Raw genomic sequence first — 19,716 nt, 5'->3', positions numbered from 1 at the left:
ATTTCAGTAATTGTTAAAGAGGTAAAGCTTTTCTCTGCTTTTTCGGATTCTAGGAGGTAATGAACAAAGTCTGATAAGCTGAACAGGATAGAATAAACAGTCTGACTAAAGCAGAGTGAATATCAATGGAGAGAGAAGCAGCAAAAACAACAGCTCACCTGCCTTACCTTTGAGCAGCAGAAAAGCTTACTCAGCCTGTGCTGTGGGAGGGCAGGTGCAGGAGGGAACAGGGCGTATTTAAACCAGATAAAGAATAGTCCATGGCTATAATCCAAAATGCAAATCAGGATTTCCTCTTCCTAACTGCTACTATGGTTACCCCATGGCTTTGAAAAAATCATGCAGCTTCCAAAAAATTCATCTTCCTTTACCAAAAAAAAAAGGGGGGGGGGGGACACTCACCAGCTCCAATCTCCACTGACTTGTTCAAATTCATTTATAAAAAAGCATCAAGTTCTTTTCATTGAAAAGCTTCTTTGATTCAATAGGAGGGAAAGTAGAGCGAGAAAAGGGCAGACAGAAGAGAAGAAAGAGGAAACATTAAAAGGAGTAAAGAGGAAGAGGTTGGCAATGTAGGAACGAGAAACTCAGAAGTGTGACACTGGACAGTTAGGGGTTTGTGAGGGGGGAGAGAATTTGTGAATACACAAAATACATAGAGACTGCACAGGAAGTCTGTATGGGAAGTATTTTTTAAAACAAAAGGACTTCTCTAGGAGCTCCCACCTCTTGCCTGATCAATGATCTTGCAAGGCTGAATCATTTTTAATTTAATACTTCTGGGAAGTGGGGGGAAAAAACACTCATTAAACATAGGCACAGTTGGCAAGCATCGAGTGTTAGCATTTGGCAGCATTTATTATTGCTGTTTATGGTGATATAAATTAGGTTATACTGACATAATTAATAACCCTAAATTTAGGGGTAATAAATACCAATATTTATATGGAACTGCAGTGTCTGAAGAAGTCCAGCCAAAGAAAAACAAAATGCTGACTACCGTGTTGCAACTGTGAGCGTATGTGGGACTGCCAGGTGTGTGTGGGAGGTATGCAGGTCGGAGCAGACACTGAGGAATGGCTGCGTGTGCAAGCCACTGACAGGAGCGTACGCAGCAGGTGCACAGAGAAGACAGCCCAAGAGCACATCACAAGGCAGCTTGCGACTGCATAGGTAAGCGTCAGTGCACATGCAACTCAATGCTCAAGTGTGTGATAACAAACTTAAGTGGACACAGTGCGGACAGCCAACAGTGTTCTGTTTCTTTATGAAAATTTCCTTTGATGCTGCCGTAATTAAGCTTTTACAAGATCCCTGCCTGACCCTGGTTTCACCAGTTGAATCAGAAGATAATCTAGATTGAAGAGTAAATGCTCCCAGTACACACATTTCACTTCACTTTACGCTGTGCAAAGGTTGTTGTATGTCATTATCTCATTCTCCCAGGAAGAAAACTCACAAAAAGAGGAGGAGAAAATGACCAAGGTCATAAAGCCTGTCAATAGCAGAGCCAGGAACAAAGCCTCTCGCTTACCCACTGCATTTTATATCAGTCTCCTAATGAAACCACTATTCTCCTTCATGGATTCTCCACCACTTAATAGACTGGAATTTCTTCTAAAGCTTTCCTATTTATCTGTTTTAATTTTAAAAAGGGGTAGAAGTATGGAGGCAGAGATTCATAAGAACGTTCTTAAAAACTTGGATTCTTATAGAACAACCTACACAAAAGAGTCAGCCTGCAAGAACGATTTCTCCTAAGTAGTTTAATGTGTTTGTCACTTGAGACTGACTTACACTTGCATTTCTGGTGATTAAAACTATTTTTTCCTTGTAATTTATATCAGGAGAAAAAAATACACCATAAAAATAATCATATTAGGTCAGACCGCAGATCTATTGGAGGAGGCATCCCATCCCCTGCAGCGGTCAAAAGCCACTGTCTGACAAAGTGTAAGATCAGCTTATAAAAGGTAGTACCTGTCATTATCCTTAAAATATATAGCAGTTATCACATCAGCTGAATATTATTTAACAAACCCTACACCTGACTGCTGTTCAGGATGGAGCAAAACACTCAGCCACACACAGCAACACAATCATCACTTCTCTCTGGCTTGAACAAACTCAAATTAACTTCAATATTTGGTAGTGATCTGCACTGTTATGTGATGACAACCTCACTTGTACAAACACACATCACCACTACCTACATTTAGCTGCAACTCTCTCCATCACTGACAGACAGGAATGGATTCTCAGAGCATCAACTGAAGTGAAAGGGAGCGTGGAGAGCTGTTTCCCAGCTCAGCCACGCACAGTCAGAGCATAATTGCATTACTGTAGTCATATCTGTGATAGAGGAACATTCTCTGCATGTAACTTTCAGATCGCATTAACCAAAGCAAATACCAAGGCCCTGATCGTCTTGTTGCTGCACAAGGCTCCCAAAGTGCAATCGCGAGATACCCTGCTGGGATGAGCACTCTTCCACTGAGCTGTGCCTGCAGCAGGGAACCAGCAGAGGTAGGGGCACAGCTGGGCTGCTGGAAGAAATCTTTTGTAATGGTGCACTGACATTCATCTCTGTGACGGTCAGGGAAGCGTTAAGCACACTCCGGCACAAAGGACTGGGGAAGAGGGAGAGTGAGGAGCTTCAAAAGAACCACCAACAGCAAGAGTCCAACTCTGTCTTAATTCAAGATACTGAGATAAGACTAAAGAAGGATTAACACCAGTTGACAAAAAGATAGAAGGAGAGTAGGGTAGAGATTTACTGGAAGATGCACATCCAAAGCAAAAAAAAAAAAAAAAATTAAAATTAAAATTAAAAATAAATAAATAATTAAAATCAGTGTGCATACTAGAAAAGCCAGAGCCAGAATGGTCAGGGCAATAGGACTCTTCTGGATGGCTTCTACAGCAGCTTTTGCTATGGAAGAGGTCACTTTACCTGAAAACTTTGAGCATCATCCTAGCATTAAAACAGAAGGGATCACTGTCTTATAATAAGAAATAAAATGGCAGGTTACCACATGCAGGTATTTCCAGCAGAGAACCAAGGCAATTGTTGGCCTTGACAGTATATTTGACGCATTCAGTGTGTCAATCCCTTCCACAAAAGGGACTGTGAATCCCAAGACAAACAAGTGGCTTCATGAAATGTGTTTTAGAGGTGTAAAAAATACGTAGCAAGTACCTACTTAGAAGTGTTATGGTTGAGAATGGGCTACAGACCTGTTTCCTCAGAAAACAGGTTCCCTCATAACATTGGCAGTGATTTGATTTGAAAGACAACAGGTTTTACTAAGGTATTTAAACCTGGGTAAGGTAGAACATTAATAGCTAAAGAAATCTGAATGTGCATACACAGACATTAAGGACCTGAAAGATTTTGTTTGTTTGTTTGTTTTTTTCTCCAGTGCTCAGTTATTTTCACTAAACTGTCAGTAAGCCTCAGGCCCAGAACAGAAGCATTTCTTTCCATGTTGCAGGGCCTGAGTCCACTGAAAAAGCATGTGGGAAGAAACAAGCATATCTGAGCCACAGGAGACTTCAAAGCCTATAAGCATTTAAATTAGAGCATAAAAGAATGGTTCTCTCCCTTCCCCAGGCCTCATCAGTTACAAAGCCATGGCCAAGTCTCTTTTTCCCTGCTCCTACTCCACATGTGAGGCTTACCAAACTTTTTCACTTGTCGGCAGGTTTAACTACAGTTTAAGCTCCTTTGCATGAGGAAAGGCTAAACACCTTCCTGCATGACGTGTGCTCAGACAGAACACTTCATCCAGGTGTCACCGAGAGCCACATCCTCCCTCTCGAGGGCCCCTTCTCTGCTATACTCACTCCTGACAGCTGGAGAAAAAAAGGTCAGACGTTCCCTCCAGTCCTCCATCTGCTGGAAACTTTAATTAAGCACAGTGAAAGGAAAAATAGAAAGGGGAAAAAAAGCCACAACCTTTCCTTTTTTTGCTTCTGCTGTCTGGAAGGATCAAGGAAGAATTTGGTGCCAGCAGAAGCTTCAAATACTCAGGGGCAGTATTGAGCTACTCAGAATAGTCTTCCCAAACTACTGACATGAAATACTCATGTCCTGAGGAGTGTAGAAGCACAAAAACTGTTCAGAGTCACAGACCAGAGATCAAACAGAGACCGAAGTCACTCTCTGCTGAAGCCCTCACCCACAACTGAAATGAATTTGTTTAGAGCCAAACAAGTTCAAGTTCTTGTTTAGGGTCCTTTTTCTGCCCCTGCAACACCTGATCAGCACAGCCTGACCTAAAAACAGACGGGTGACTGTAGTTTAAGATAAGTTGCTCCTCTACACTTTGTTATGTATTACAGTGCTTGTCTAAAACCATTTTTCAGCTTTGAGATTAGTCCATTCCAACAAGCTGGAGGACACAGTCCTTACTGAAACCTGCAAGACCTTATTACCAGGTCAAAATGCACAGCTTCTCTGCTACAGATGGGATGTGGTCACAACTTTCTGCCCCTGCATCAGAGACAATATAGAGACTTACAACCATTTACAAGCAGTCCACAACTCACCATCACTCCAAAAACAGTCAAGTGCAAACCTACCATATCATACTACACTTGTCAATCACTCAAGGGGAATTCCTCTTTCACTAGCTCTGTAGCGATCTATTTCATTTCACTTTAACATATTAGAAGCAAATTTACACTTTTTCATCTGTTGGGAAGGGAGAAGGAAGGTATGTTAGCGTGGATGGGCAGGGTTGGTGTAAAAGCAGATATAAAGAATGCAGAAATGAATCTGCATTTTTGTAAGCTCAGAAAGACTTGGTATCTCTTAGGAAGCGTGTGGGAGAGAAGATTGAAAAGGAGGTGGGAGAAGGAGGGAGCTTCACTATATGGAAATGTTTCCATGAAAACTTGAAGACTTAATAGATCCTTACTCATCTTCCCTCACTCAGGCTATGCAAAGCATTAAAGACAGTTATTCCCAAGTATATCTCCTTACAGGTGAAATTTGCCCTGCTGATTTAGCAGAACAGATAGATCTCCATTTAGCAATAAAGATTCACATTGCAGTATGAGACATCTTATGGCCATGCACAGTACAGAATCACAAACATCTGACCCACGCAAGACAGCGCACTGGGCTACATCCAAGAATTACATTTATCATACAGGATTAATAAAACGCAAGGTTCTAGGCAAAGAGAATTCTTCTGACCCAAAACATGCAAGAAAAGACCTGCTCAGTGTACAGGAAAGAAGCCTGCAGGGAAACCCAGCAAAACCCCACAAAAAGTACATGCCACTACAACTCACTTGCCATTGATGACTCCATCAGGATTGAGCATGGGAACAATCTTGAAAATGAAACATTTCCTCAGGAGATCAGCAATGGGATCGTTGCTCACAAGGAATTCTAGGGTCCCTTTCATAACCCAGCTAGCATTGCTTTCTCCAGGATGAACACGGGCCATTAGAAAGACATATGGACGACTGTCTGTAAAACAAGCAAAGATTTGAAGATGTTACTCATCGAAGCTGCAGAGGCAGAGTTTTCGAAATTAACCATCATTTCATAAGCATCCAATAAAAGTTAGAAATAATGTGCACAGCTAAGACAGTCCACTACTTTTGCTGTTTTCAGTTAATGTAGACACAGACTCAGATTTGCAAGAATGATTTTCAGAAGTTGCAACTAGAGCAGTTCAGCTGTTTCTAGTAATACATTTGTCACGGGAGACATAAGCTGTGGGAATTTGGGATAGCAGAAAGGAGTTTCTGTTGTTGTGTTTGTTTTTTTTTTTTTTTTTTTAATCAAAATCTTACTAAACAGTCCATTGATAAGCTCTGATGAACCCCCTTTCAAAGTAGACTTGCAGCTTGGCAGAGAAAGTTGCCTTGTTATCAGATATGTTATTTGCTGTTCCTGTGAAAAAGCACCCACATTTGGCCTAGTTATAAATCTCCAAAATCTCTCAGTATACATATGCTTAGAAAAGACCAAGTCTGACAGCAGATTCTTTGAAGATCCCATCTGTGTCGAGCATACTCCACGGATGGGCCAAGGAAAAAGGAGAAGGCAAAGGGAGACACCTGCCAGGCAGTGAAAATAAAAAGGAAAGGACAAAGCAATGAGGTGCCTTAAAAATATCCCTTTGTGAGGCGTTCACAAGCTCACGCAGCTGTCACAAGTCAACCTGACAGATTTGCTTTAGTGGAAACCAGCATCTGTCAGGGAATCACAATGATGCCGTGATGTTTTTTCCAGCTCTGTCAGGTGATGTCAGAGCTCAAGCTCTGTTCACTTGCATGAATTGAAGGGACCTCAGTTGACAGGCTTTGGAGAGGTAAAAGGACATAAAACACAACAAAACGCATCATCTGAGTGCCCTTGTAAACAAATGCTGAATTAGCAAGTTATGCTCCTTCGCCCTTGGCTCCCAAAGCTGTCCTTCAGTTTTCTAAATGCTTTACAAATCATTAATCAATTAATGTGAAACGGGGAGGTAGCACACCATGCTGAAAAATATAGTGCTATTAAAGTGCTGTTTAGTGATTTCGCCAACAAGCAAAGACTGCTGGAGCTGAGAACACAAGTGAAATTTTCTCATTTCCCAGAGAAAGAATAAACAATAATTCTTCTTAAATGTATATTCTGTACACTTCTGCTCAATCTGTACATTGTAATACAATACAATTATGTCTTTCAGGGATGCATACAGTTTTAGAAATAATCCCCTTTGTACTCTCCCCACTTCCATGCCTTCCTCTTAAGCATTTGGTGTGCAATACTGCACTGTCAGCTCAAAGAACTCATAGAGAACAATCTTGCTGTGGTCCAGTAAAGCAACCTGAACTCTTTTCTCAATAGCCATACATTTTTATTTTTTAAATCGTTCTTACACCTTATTCTTACACCACATTTTTACACATCATAAACCCAAATTATGTATATACATCAGTGAAAATACAAAAAGTGCCCAAGTCACATCCCAGTCATTCTGCCTTTTTTTTCCCAAAATTAGAATACACAATTTCTACTCTGCTCCAGCTAGATGCTGTGCATTACAATCTACCTTAGTAATGCTTTTTAATAGAAACAAGCAAAAAACTAGCTTTCACAAAGACGTCAGCTGCATTTTGCCATTTCCAAACATTTTCTTCTTTCTCCCATCTCCATGATTTAGTGCTGTTTTGCAGGCTCATTGCTGAGCTAAACTTATGGGACTGTGCTGTTGTAGTGGAGAATGAGGCTCTTGAGGACTCCTAATGGACAACAGCTGTAAATAGCACAAAGCAAAATAAAACATGTTCTCTTGCAATTGATGAATACAGCTTTAACAACTCTTGTCTCTTCTGTACATTGGGAGAGCACACAGCATGTTAATTGAGAGATTCTTCCCTCAAAGTAAGAAAAGAAAGAGAAAAAAGAAAAAAAAAAAAAAAAAAAAAGCAAGGACTTTCTCATCTCTGCTAATTGCAAATACTGTGGGACTGCCAAAGACCTGAGTTCTGTTCTTCTTCTCAAGGCTGATATGCCTGTCTGTCCTCATTTCAATGTGAGAAAAGCTTCTAGAGTTTCCTTATCTTAAAACCCAGGAAATGGTTGGGGTAAAGAGAGCAGGCAGACATTATCTACACTGTTTCCCTGTGGGTGACAACAGTGGCAGCCCACAGCTGTAGGGTTCAACCAGGGAGTTCTCTCTACTCCAGTTAAAGCTTCCTTTAATAGCTCCCCTCCTGACAAGCACGATTGCAACTCAGACATCCCATCCACAGGAGAGTCATAACAAAGGTCCGTACCAGTAGGCAAACTGCAGATCTTGTTAAGTGCCTGTTCCCTTCGCAGAAGGCATTGCTGCCAAATCCCATATCAAAGTGCTGCTCTCCCCCCACACTGCACCCAGCGTGAAGACTAATGAAGCACTAAATAGAGCAGAGAGTTGATGTTATGGCCATAACACTTGCTACCCTTGAGACACCTGGGAAAGACAGACCTGACTCTGTGACAGGCAGAAATCACTCAATCCTATAACTGTAAAGCATATCCAGTAATTTATCTGCCTTGAAATTGTTGTGATAACTGTGATAAACATTGCAGCTTATGAAAACAGTAGACAGCAGCATTGGTCAGCTGTGCTCAGTTCACCAGCTGGAAAGCACCAGCCAAGATTTGTGCACTTAGCTGAGCTGCTTCACTTCATTCCTGCCCCATTACTGCAGTCCTGACCGGGCCAGCTCAGTGCTACCCAGCATAGCCTGCTTGTTTCCACTGGTGCTCAGCCACCCTTCCTATGTGTTATTTCAATCCTAAGCCTTTTGTGACTACCTAGTGTGCCACATCACACCTATCTTCATGACACTGAGCTACAAGTTCTCAAACACATCCCTCAGGGCCCAGAACAGAGCTCGAGTCTTCAAAATCCTCTGGTCAACGCTTAGGCAGAATCCTTCCCAAGTTCTGGGGAAGCTGCCAGAAAGCTCAGGTTAGCCATTTATCTCTGCAAAGCCCACATGACACATAACCTTCTCCGGGAATGTAAATAATAAAAAGAGAGAGCAGAGGAACCTTTTCATGCTACATAAAGCCTCATCCAACAGATCTTGTCTCATTACTCTGCGTTACATTTCGACATGGCCAGGATTTAACGTGGCACCAACAAAACCAGAGATGAGAGATTAAAGCATCACTGATGCCTCTTGCAAAACTTTGAGCAAAAACCCTTTGAGTAATAATTCTAATGTATCACCTACTTCCCATCTGTGGTGTAAATGCCTGAAGTAACTAGGAAAATAAAACTAACATTCACGTTTTTAAGGAAAAGGTACAGCATTGAAGAGGCTTTCAGGGTAGGGCATAACTGCATTATCTGAGCATTCCCTAGGCTCCCAACCTTAGATGCTATCGCGCTGGGGAAACTTGGTGTGCTAGCCCTAAGGAACACCACAGAGCGTAGAGTGGAGTGGAGACACCACGGCTAGGCTCTGTGATCAGGTGGGGCCTCGATTGTTCTTGTGCACAAAGCAGCACTTTTTGCCACCCTAAGCCAAAGACCTGTCATGTTTTGACAAATGCTGTACCCTAGTGTACTTTTTGCTCATTATAATATCATTATAATACCAAAACACATCTCCATCCCAAAAGCTACCCGCCTCCAAGGTGCGACCACCCCTCACTGAGCACGCGCTCTGAATTTCTCGGAGCCTATTACTTTAAACAGAGACGGGAAAACTTTACACCAATCATAAGATATGCTTGACTAGAGCCACTCAAGCTCCACCTAAAAGATAGAAAATAATATAAATTGGCCCAAGAGAGAGGGGATGTTAGGGAAGATACCATCGTCAGGGGAGATACCATCCCAAGGACATACAACATCCTTAGGACCTCCTGACTCCTGGGATCAGTCGACGGGCTGAGCCTCTCTTTCCCCCCCATTGGGACGCCTTTGGGTGAGATCTGAATATTTGCTTATAAATCTCTATAGAGTCTTTGATCCTTTTAACGCGTTTATTTCTAGGCTGCGCACCTGGAACACCTAGAACCCACACCTAGAACCCACACCTAGAACCCACACCTAGAACCCCTGTAACGCCTGTGTATTTCATGCATACTAGCTTGCTTTTGCAGATAGTCACTATCACCGGCAATCCAAAAGAACCTGATTATCTGTTGCTGTAATAAACCATACTTGATTGCATTGTGATAGCTCTCATTAATGCAACTAGGGCGAGGGTGGTTATCCGTGATAGTTCAGTGTTCTGAATCTGACCAGACCCCCAGACGGTTAATGCATTGTTGGTGAATGTCTGAACGGACCCCCAGGTGGTTAATACGTTTTTGGTGAATGTCTGAGCGGACCCCCAGGTGGTTATTACGTTTTTGGTGAATGTCCGAACGGACCCCCAGTTCTGGTGAATGTCCGACTGGTTCAGTACTCTGAATCCAACCGGGCCCGTAACGGTTAATCAGCTACACCCCTTTAACGCGACACCATCTCCCCCTCTCTTCACTCATTTTTAACTGTGGATATATGCATGAAAATAAGAGCTTTGTTCTTTCAGCACTGCTAACTTGCTGCTTAATCTCCTGTCTGTTGTAGGGATCCTCCTCTCATTATGCCATCACCAAGATTCACTAAGAGGTGACTTTGATGTTACTAATCATGGCATCAGTTGGGGAAAGAGCAGCCTGAAAGAAAAGAACAAAACCACATTAACACAGCAGCGTCCCTCATCAAGACGAGCACAGAAAGGAAAGGAAATGCAGTTCCAGATGCCCTGACCTGGGCTAAGGTTCTAAATTATATCAAGCTGAGATTTGGGCTGTGCCATTTGTAAAGGGAGAAGGTTTTGAAACAACACAGGATTTTATAAGGAGTCAAAGGGAATTATATACACAGCATGTGAGAAATTCAACCTAGATCCAGGTCTTGACTCGAATTTTTCTGGCTGTGCTTCTGCATACCTCTCTTTCCTTTACCCCCCAGCCCAGGGCCACTAAAACGCAGTGTGTTGTGTTTATTTTTTTTCCTCCCTTTATTTCTAAATACAGCATGAATTTATCATGAGCATTGCACAGATCAAAGGGTCAAGTTTACCCCAGGACATAGGAGACAAACCAAGAACGCTAACACTCCCTCCCAACTTAATTATCTGTGACCACTACAGCTTATTCTGAGAGTCAAATGATAGGGAAAAAGGAGCACCAAATGTAGCTCTTCCATGCATGTCACGGCTGCGTCCTGCTCTGGATACATCTGATATGCCCAAGGCTGCATAGTTACGCAAAGTCAGAGAGAAGACAGGATATGGTGTGATGTACAATGAATATATTAAAGTTTGAAAAAAATTACTTCAAATACCGAGATCACAGAAAACATGAGACTGATCTGAGGCAGAATCTGTGTCAGACACTTTACTCTCCTCCTAACACTTTTCCTCTAGTTGTCAGTCTTTCGGTTACTTTAAGATACAATTCTTTCCTCCCCCATTCTTCCCCCACCCCAATGTTACTGTCTCCTTGCTGACCCTGCTTTTGGCTAAATGCTGCAGAAGCAGACATGTCTTGTGACAGAGGCAGAACACAGAGTCTGGCAGGACCAGCTGTTGTTTTCCAGAATTATCAAGGAGCTATTCCTCCCTTAAATACACTTACACTGTATGCATTATTACTCTTACCTATGGCAAAGAAGTGAACACTACAAATTGCCTTGGCTAGCTGTTCTCTACCTTCATAGCGTGGTGGGGGTGTTTCAGGCTCCAAGTTGCTTGGCAACCTCCTTTTGTGCATGGGTTTTATGAATTCATTCACCTTTGAATCAGTGATGATTGGGGAGATGCGTATGCGTATAAAGCATCCAGCCCTGGTGCAGCCTGACATCCTACTGCTGCTGGTCCCAGTCTGCAGTGACTTACTCGCATTCACTGGTGTGCCTGCATATTTACACTAACTTCCCTTAGGTCCTTGTTCACACAAGTCTTGCATCAAGCCACTCCACTACATTTCCCGGAATAGTGTCAGGACTATGCCTATCGCTACATAGGTCATCCTTGTCACTAGGGCATCCTTGTTGCCCCTTTAGAAATTTGATCCATGAAACCCTGTGGTCCTCTGGAATGAACTTTTATGTCCTGAGAGCTGCTGGAATCACTATTCCAGTCTACAGAGCATCTCAACCACTTCTTTTTATCTCTGTGATGCCAGGCATCTGCTTGCTACTTAAGATCAGATAGTTAAAAATGTTAAACATTAGCCATTAGTGACATCAAAAATATTTTATTTCATCGTGATATTTTCATCATCAGGACTTCTTCACACAAATAGATCAAAAATAGGTATAGAAAGTTCTCTCTTGCCCTCTCCACTACTGACAGTCTTAGAACTTTTAAGAACAGAATAATATAATTACTGGGATTTCTTTCTTTAATAATTACCTTCCAAAGCTCCTCTATTATCCTTAAGTCTACTGGTTGCAAGCCTCTGTGCATGTTTGTGTGCCCTTTGAAAGCAGCAAGAAACAAACACTAAAATCAGTTCCAGGAATCTTCACAACAGATTATCTAGGTAGCTGATGTGCGGAGTTCCAGATTTTCTGTCAAAAGCAGGCAAGGCTCCATCATCCCCTGCATCCATAACACACACATTAGTCTTAATTTTTTCTATGGCAGCAAGTGATTTCAGATACTCAAGTATTTTGTACTGCCATGTCCTGACCATCAATCCATATGATTTTCAACCAGCATAGGAAAAACATAGATTGCATTGCAGAAATGGAACACCTCTGAGATATGGCAAGTAGGAAAGAGAAATATTTTAAAGTTAGGTGTGCTTGTGGCTTTAACTTTCTGGGTTCTTCATATCAGGATAACAACACTGGGCTGAGAGAAGAGCCAGACAGTGGCTGTCCAAAAGACTGGAAGATGCTGGAGCAGAGATCCATCAAAACAGACTACAATCCTATTCTCATTCATTATAAACAGAGCAGTGGAATCATCGCCCTAAATGTTCCCATGCCTAAAAGAAGATATGGGCTGGCCATAAGTGCAGCAGAGACCTGCAGCATAACTGCTGCACAGGCTGAGTACAGAAATCCATAGAGCTATGAAATCCACGGGCTGTTTTCCGAGAGAAGGATTTCATCTGAAATGAAATCAGGCAGGAGGAGCAGACTGAAAAAGCTTCCATTGTCATAAAAATATCTCCCTGGGTAATCCGCAGTGATGGAAAAAGGAAACTCTGATAATTTATGTGACAGTTTAATGGGATTTTGGTGACACATGATACTTTAGAAAGAATTTGCCCAAATAGGACAGACAGGACTTTAATAAGGCTTCAGCTCCACAACAGCAAATATTCTCACCCTTTACTTTTACATTTCATCCTACATATCCACTATTCACCCACAGCCCATCTATTTCATTTGCAGGACACATTTCAGTATTGTGAGAGCAACAGCAATTTTGCACTTTCTGGTGACATCCCTGGCCAGAGAGACCTCTGAGTATCGGATCCCTAAAGGGATCAACCTGACCGTGCACCTACAGGGCAGAGCATCAGAGCTTTGAATTCTGAACCATAAGTTGCCCTCGGGCCACATCCCCAGCTCTGTGGATATCCTTAATAACTCCTCTGCAGAAATCAAGGGAAGCAGATGGACAGGACAGTCTGCAGCAGGAATCACTTGCAGTGGGGATGCCCCCAGAGTACACTCCAGGAGTAAATGGCTTTCACGCTGAGCAATGCCTCAACCTATGCTTTTTGTTTATGAGAGACAGCCTTTACCCCAGTGTAATACCCCCATGCCCTTCACTGCCATCACTTTGCGAACAGGCACAGCAGCAAAAGGAATTGCTTACAGTACTAAACCAGGGTGAAGCCAGGGTTAATGGGATGAAACTTCGCAGAGGAACGTTTAGGTTGAATATCAGTGAATTATATTGAAGAGTCTCCCCTGTGGAGAGGTAGAAGTTAACATTAAAAATACGTTGCCCAGAGCACTAGAAGCCATTCTGTACATAACAATCTTGCAGTAGCTGGGGACAGAGATAACCCAACAGGCTTTTATTTTCTTTCTTATTTCTATGGATCCACTTCTGAAGCCCTTATTTTTCTAGAATAGCTCCTTGCTGAATCTGGGCAGGAGAGGAATGGTCAAAAGCTGTGTGAAGACCTCAATATTTTGCCCAGTCTCTTACCACAGGAGGCAAAGATCAACTTGGGACCCACAACTTGGTCTGTTAGCCCTAAAAATGGGCATGGAAAATAGAGCACCTGTCAACATTTCTCTCACCATTGGGAATAACAGCCAAATTTCACAACAGAAAACTTACTTTCCTGCTTAGTCCTTCAAGCAATTCTGCTCTACCAAAGATGAGTTCTGTAGTAAAGTGAAGCTTTTTGCCTGTACAGAACAGAAATTTAAACCCCACCTAATGCCACCTGCATCATAAAGTAATGCTCATTTTTAAACAAGGATTGTGTCTTTAAGAGGTACAGATTCAATCTGTCTCTGACTTGAGGTCTTCCTCAGGGAACGACTTGTAAGAAATAAAATATATTAAAAGGAAGTGCAATCAGAGCATCCCATTATCAAAGGGATAAAATATCAATTTTTGTCAAGATAAAAAGCATTGCAGATTGGCTCTGATGGGAAAAATTAAATTCTTGGTCTTCACTTGATTTGATATTTATCACTCCACTGCTCTAGAAATATCCTGTCAGGGAATGTTTCTTAAAAATATTATCATGTATTTCTCCTGCAGTTAGCAAGCTATGAGGGTTTTAACTTGTGTGCTTTGGTACACATGAAAAACACACAAGAAGGGAGAAAAAGGAAAGAAAACAGTCTACAAAATGCACCTTCTAATACTTCATTGTGTCAACATCTTAATAACGAACCTTTTGCCAATTCACTTCATCTGGGGCATCACTAAATTGATTCTTACCTCACCACTGTTCTAGAACTGTCTTGCCAAGAGCTGATCCCAAAATTTCTCTCTTTCCACATACAAGAAACATAAGGAAAACCCCCCAGAACCGGTCTTCTAATTTTGAAGAATGAATCTGGTCTTGATAGCAAGTTCTTAGATGAACTCCCCATACAATTGAGCAAAAGAATACAAGAAAACAAACAATATAAAAGGTCTTTTAGTGAGATCATTGTGACAACAAAACTGGTGTCAGCCCCATGACCTTGCATCATGACATAAGCAGCACCATTTTTCATCTTCTAGACTATGTGATGTATGTAACACACACAAAGTGCTTTACTGAACTGGAAATATTTAGCACTGCAGTGATGTGGAAATAACATCTTTAAACAGACCATCCTACTGTCCATCCATGATTGGTGCAGATCCCTGCATCCATCAGCCTTGACAAGAAGCTTACTTCTACATAAATAATTTTATCATGATAAAGAATTAAGTGGGATGCACTAAAACTTTGTGTCTAAAACACGATAAATGGAACTTCATCACTTTTCCCTCCTGAAATGTTTAGGACAACTCATATCTGTAACTGGTTTAATATTAGTGGCTAGTTCTAACCCCAATTCCCTTACTGCCAAACGTCAATCTAGAAATATTACTGTTTTAACAGCTTGTTTTCAAACCCCCATCAGAACACAGGCTCTCAGTAGTTGTTTAGGCCATGAAAAGAATGTAAGTTCATACCACAAGCAAGTTTGACTACTGATATACCCTAAGGATGAACAGAACCGGGAACCCGTGGCATAATCAGAAACTCAGAACACTCAACAGAAAGATGGGCAGAGCAAAATGTGCCAGTGCAATAAAATAGATAACACGAGAAAGTTTCGAGCAGTACATGGTAAGACACTGAGCAGTCACAATCTAAGGTCAGAAAGAAGTTCTTCCTTTCAGATGCTTGTGAAGTGATTTCTAACGAATCATGTCTTTCTACATCAGTCATGATGGGGAGCTGAATGTCAAGCTAGGAAGACTACTAGTTTGAGGAAAAATATTTCTTCTTAGGAATAAGATGGCAGGAAGGCTAGGCAAAGGAACTTTTTTTTTCCCTCTTTCTCCCAAAAGTTACAACAAAGCACAGAGGAGAAAAAAAAAAAAAAAAAAAAGCGCTACTCATGAATAAAGGACTCAGGCTGTAGAACAGCCTTGGCAGTATCAGAAGGCAAACTAATAGAAGTAAACATGTCTAGTAGAAGTAAACATGTAATGTCCAGGATTCAATTGCTTTTCCTTTCACACTACATTACGTATCACTACAAAAGTGGGAGTTTTCATACAAAAGATGTTTTTGTTCTTTAATTCATAGTTTAAGTGACATCCAATTTATTTTAAAAATCTTCTTTATAAAGTTATTTTTGTCAAATAATTTAACAGCATGAGTGATGGCTGCTGATCAGTCTGAATTTCTGACGCGTAGTACAGACTAGCTTCAGGAAACCAATAGTGCGTAACATGTTTCTTCAGTCAAGGTGCCTTCCTTCATTTTCAGCCCAACATTTTCCTAGCAGAACTCTTCCAGCTTTCAAATCCATACATTGTTGCTCAGTCATTCTTTACAGCACCATCGGATCCCTAGGATGAGTTCTGCTTTTACTTGACACAAAGCACTCACACTGAAACCATTATATTTCAGAGCATTCACTACCACTTCATCTTCTGCTCTATAAACTATCAGAATGCTTTTAAAAGAATCACTTATTTAAATAAAAGAAAATCACTGCAAATCATGGTCATGACAGGCTAATGGCAAGAATTGCAAAGATGAATCATTGTCCTTCTGTGTCTAACAAAGCTTCTTACACCAATACATTGTTTGCAAAAAAAAAAACTACCTAATGCTTTCTAACTGCAAGAATACAAGTAACAACCTTCACCTGTCATCTAACATCCCTATGAACCTCAAAATCAAAAGGTCTCCTTAAATTATTTTTGTTTTCTGTATTAGTTAGCATGCTTTCTTCATGGATGAAGAAACCAACCACTCAGTCTCACTGCCTGTTTGTAATACAAATTCATTTCAGAGCTTGTATGTATTAGATGCATGCTTTAATTTGATTTATTTTATTTGATTTCTATTAAATTACATTTGAGGCAGGTTAGCAGATGGCCTCGTGGGGAGCATCTTACCAGCATTACCCTGTGTGCAAACAGCAATTATTTTATCTGGGCTGAGCCCAATTTCAAGTCACATCTTGATAAGCTAACAAATAAGGTCGCAGTATCTGCATTCCAAGTGATATCCCAACTGGTGGGAAAGAAGCTTGACAAGCTCGAAGGTGAGTTCTGGGAGCGTTCTGATTAAAAGGGTATGATGTGAAAGAAATTAAGCAGCAAGTCACCTTGCTGAGTGTTGATTGAGCTGCGATGAGCAGGAGCTTTGTTTCAAGTCTATCTACAGACATTCTACATAGCTCGCAGGCCCATCACCTGTGTCAGCACAGAGACTGCATGTAGCTACATTTATTGCTCATTCATGGTTAGTAAGTGCTAAACACAGGCAGAATATAGAGAGTGGGGGCAACAAGACTCCAGAGGCCTTCACATGTCTCTTGCTTATTCTTTTGCCTCTGGCTAGTTGCTCTTTGTGCAGAACAATTCCTGTGTGTTGGATTACGCTTCACGGTGACCCTCTTGCTGTATTTTTGCCCTTTCAAAATACTTGACAAAGCCGTCACAGGAGTTTGGCATCTGGAAGCTGTGACAGACACTATACGACCTGATTCATAAAACATAACTAAACAGCTTGTGCTGCCAGGGGCCGGGATTTACAGGACTGTGTTTCAAGAACAGCCTTCAGTGCCTGCTCTACTGAATGCACTTTCCCACTCTGCTACAATACAAATTCCCAAGCTGCATTAGGGTGACCTGCAACACTATGAAATGACAAAGCAGATGAGACACTAATCTTGTTAGAGTCTACCCTGTCTCCTGCTGGTCAAGAAGGGGAAAGGAATGACCTTGGCACTGGCTGCACCTTTTACACCATGTTACAGGGGAGGGAACACTATAAAAAAAAAATAAGACATCGTTTTTCAGAAATTACTCCAGCACAGCAAGCACAAAGAAAAAAAATGTCACAGATAATTTCTGCTGTGTTATCCACTTATCCACTACTGACTCATTTTTACAATAAACGCCTCCCTACATTTTTTTCCTGTAGGTACAGCCTTACCAATGATGTATTTAAGGACTTTCTGCCCTCTCAACCGTCCACTTTTTTCTTCATTTTCACTTCAGTCACAGTCTTCAGGCTTATGGTGGTACCTAAAGGTCCTTTGGAAGACTTGTCAAAGCCTGATGCCAGCAAAAATAAATTCCAATCTCACTTATCATCTTCTGAAAGACTTCACATGTTTCAAGCATATTCCAGTTTAACAACACAGGGTTTTAAAGAACAAGCAAATTGCCAAAGGATAACATACATATCAGTCACTCAGTTCAAGCTCAGTTTCCAAAGTCCCAATTATGAAGTATTTTGCGTCATCCACATTCACTTGAGAATTGAATTTCCACATGAACCATGACTTCAGAGTACTTCCTCCTATTTTTGCTTTGGTATTTAGTTCATCATTCATGAAAATTAATTAAATCTGGAACCTAAATATCATCAGAATAGTCCCTCCTCAGTTATGTTGTCTTATACCATGATACTACAGCATAGCTGTTAATTTCATATTGAAACCCATCCATGCTTCCCAAAATTAGTACATACATACACCTTTGCAGATTGCTACAATATTCCTGCATCAATCATTAGTATGTCTCACTTTCAGACTTGAGGAGAAAAGTGGTGTTTGAAGATCAGTAAAAATAAAAAAATAAAAAAAAATGGTATGAAATCAGTAAGTTCAGACCAAGGGAAGAATGAGGAAAGAAAATGGGAACTTGTAGCAGGTCTGTTTTTCTTAAGGGAGAAAAAAAAAGTCTAGAACATTTGGAAAAGACTCACAAGACAATTCCATAATGCCTTTTCATGTTTTCCCCGAGTCATCCAAAAGACCTCATTTATCTGTAGGTAATATACCTCCAACCCCATTCTTGTTCATTCACTCATGCTTACCCACCAGTTCACCCCACCAGATTTTTAATACAAAATACAGCTTATTTCACCTAACATCTTGTCCATTTCAGACAAAAACAGCAACCTGGCTAAGCAAGAAAATCTTCAAAACAGTTTGTTAAACAACTTTAATGAAGACAGAAGAGAAAAAGCTTGTAAAAAAATTACCAAGTGGCAGAGAAATTACTCCCCCCTGCTCCAGCCACAACTAAGTAGTACGACAATTGCAATTGAGAGAGAAAATTGAATTCTAAATGCGCTGGTGATTTGATAGATATTTTCTGAGTGTTACTGAGCAAATGCCTTCTTTGGGAAAAAGTTAAGATCTGGAACAAGTCCTGTTGGTTCTGGGACCTAATTCTATTATGCAAACTTCATTAACGTAAAGGTAAGATGGAGTGGAGAGAAAAGGCACGGAACATCTCTAGGACGCCTTAAGAAAAATTGTTCTGACAGGACTATAAAAGTCCTATATAAATATTTGGGAGGCCTGCTTACACATATAACAGGTAAATGGTGACTTAAAAATTCAATAGCTTCCTGTATTGTTTTTTTTCTTTTCCCCTTCACCTCCTCTCTTCTGGAATAGAATACCAAGGAAACAGGAGGCACTGACTAGTATTTTTCCTTCTGCTACTCAATTCTGCAAAGTCACGTAACAAAATGAAGCAGTAGAAATTGCAGAAAAAGAAAAGAAACCTAAAATGAGCGGAAGACCTGATGCATGTAGTTTTGTCAGCTAGAAACTGATATCCATTAGTCACAAAAAAAAAAAAAAAAAAAAAAAAATCTGAAAAGATACCCTTCAAGTTCAGCTCTCTACAAACACTGGTGCACTTTGCAGCATCTACCATGTCACTTGTCAACTAGTTGATCTTATCAGCACATTTACAGTCTGAACGTAGCAGCTGTCTCCACTTGTTTATTGGCAATTTCTATTTCTGCATTAGAAACAGTTGGTCAAGCTCAGAGAGCTAACAAGTTTCTCTGATGTAGAGATGGACAAATCCTCTCATTAACTGAAGAGTATTTTAAAAATCATTACAGGGTATTTTCAGTCTTATTTCATTTTTTATATAACTGCAGCCCATTAACTGCAAATTTCTTCTAGAATCTGTCAGTTACAAGCAACAAGAAGTGTCAACCAGTGGCGCCTGCAAAACTATGAGTTTCAATAT

General features: G+C 40.9%; 1 protein-coding gene across 6 annotated transcripts in view; it reads right to left on the bottom strand.

The window, feature by feature from the left end:
* The window catches only part of AGBL1 (AGBL carboxypeptidase 1), a 445,869-nt gene that overhangs the window by 331,918 nt on the left and 94,235 nt on the right, over window positions 1–19,716 (bottom strand). For all 6 annotated transcript variants that reach the window (XR_011100595.1, XM_068695603.1, XM_068695606.1 and 3 more), the window contains one exon: window positions 5,302–5,482. Coding sequence is in view for 5 of the 6 variants with exons in the window: in XM_068695603.1 (XP_068551704.1) it covers window positions 5,302–5,482 (181 nt within the window). In the remaining variant the exon portion in view is untranslated. The remainder of the gene's footprint in view (window positions 1–5,301; window positions 5,483–19,716) is intronic.

The sequence above is a fragment of the Anas acuta genome, chromosome 12, assembly GCF_963932015.1.
Source record: "Anas acuta chromosome 12, bAnaAcu1.1, whole genome shotgun sequence".
Classification (NCBI taxonomy): domain Eukaryota; kingdom Metazoa; phylum Chordata; class Aves; order Anseriformes; family Anatidae; genus Anas; species Anas acuta.
The sequence above is the reverse complement of the archived record's forward strand: the minus strand, read 5'-3'. Positions and strand labels throughout refer to the sequence as shown.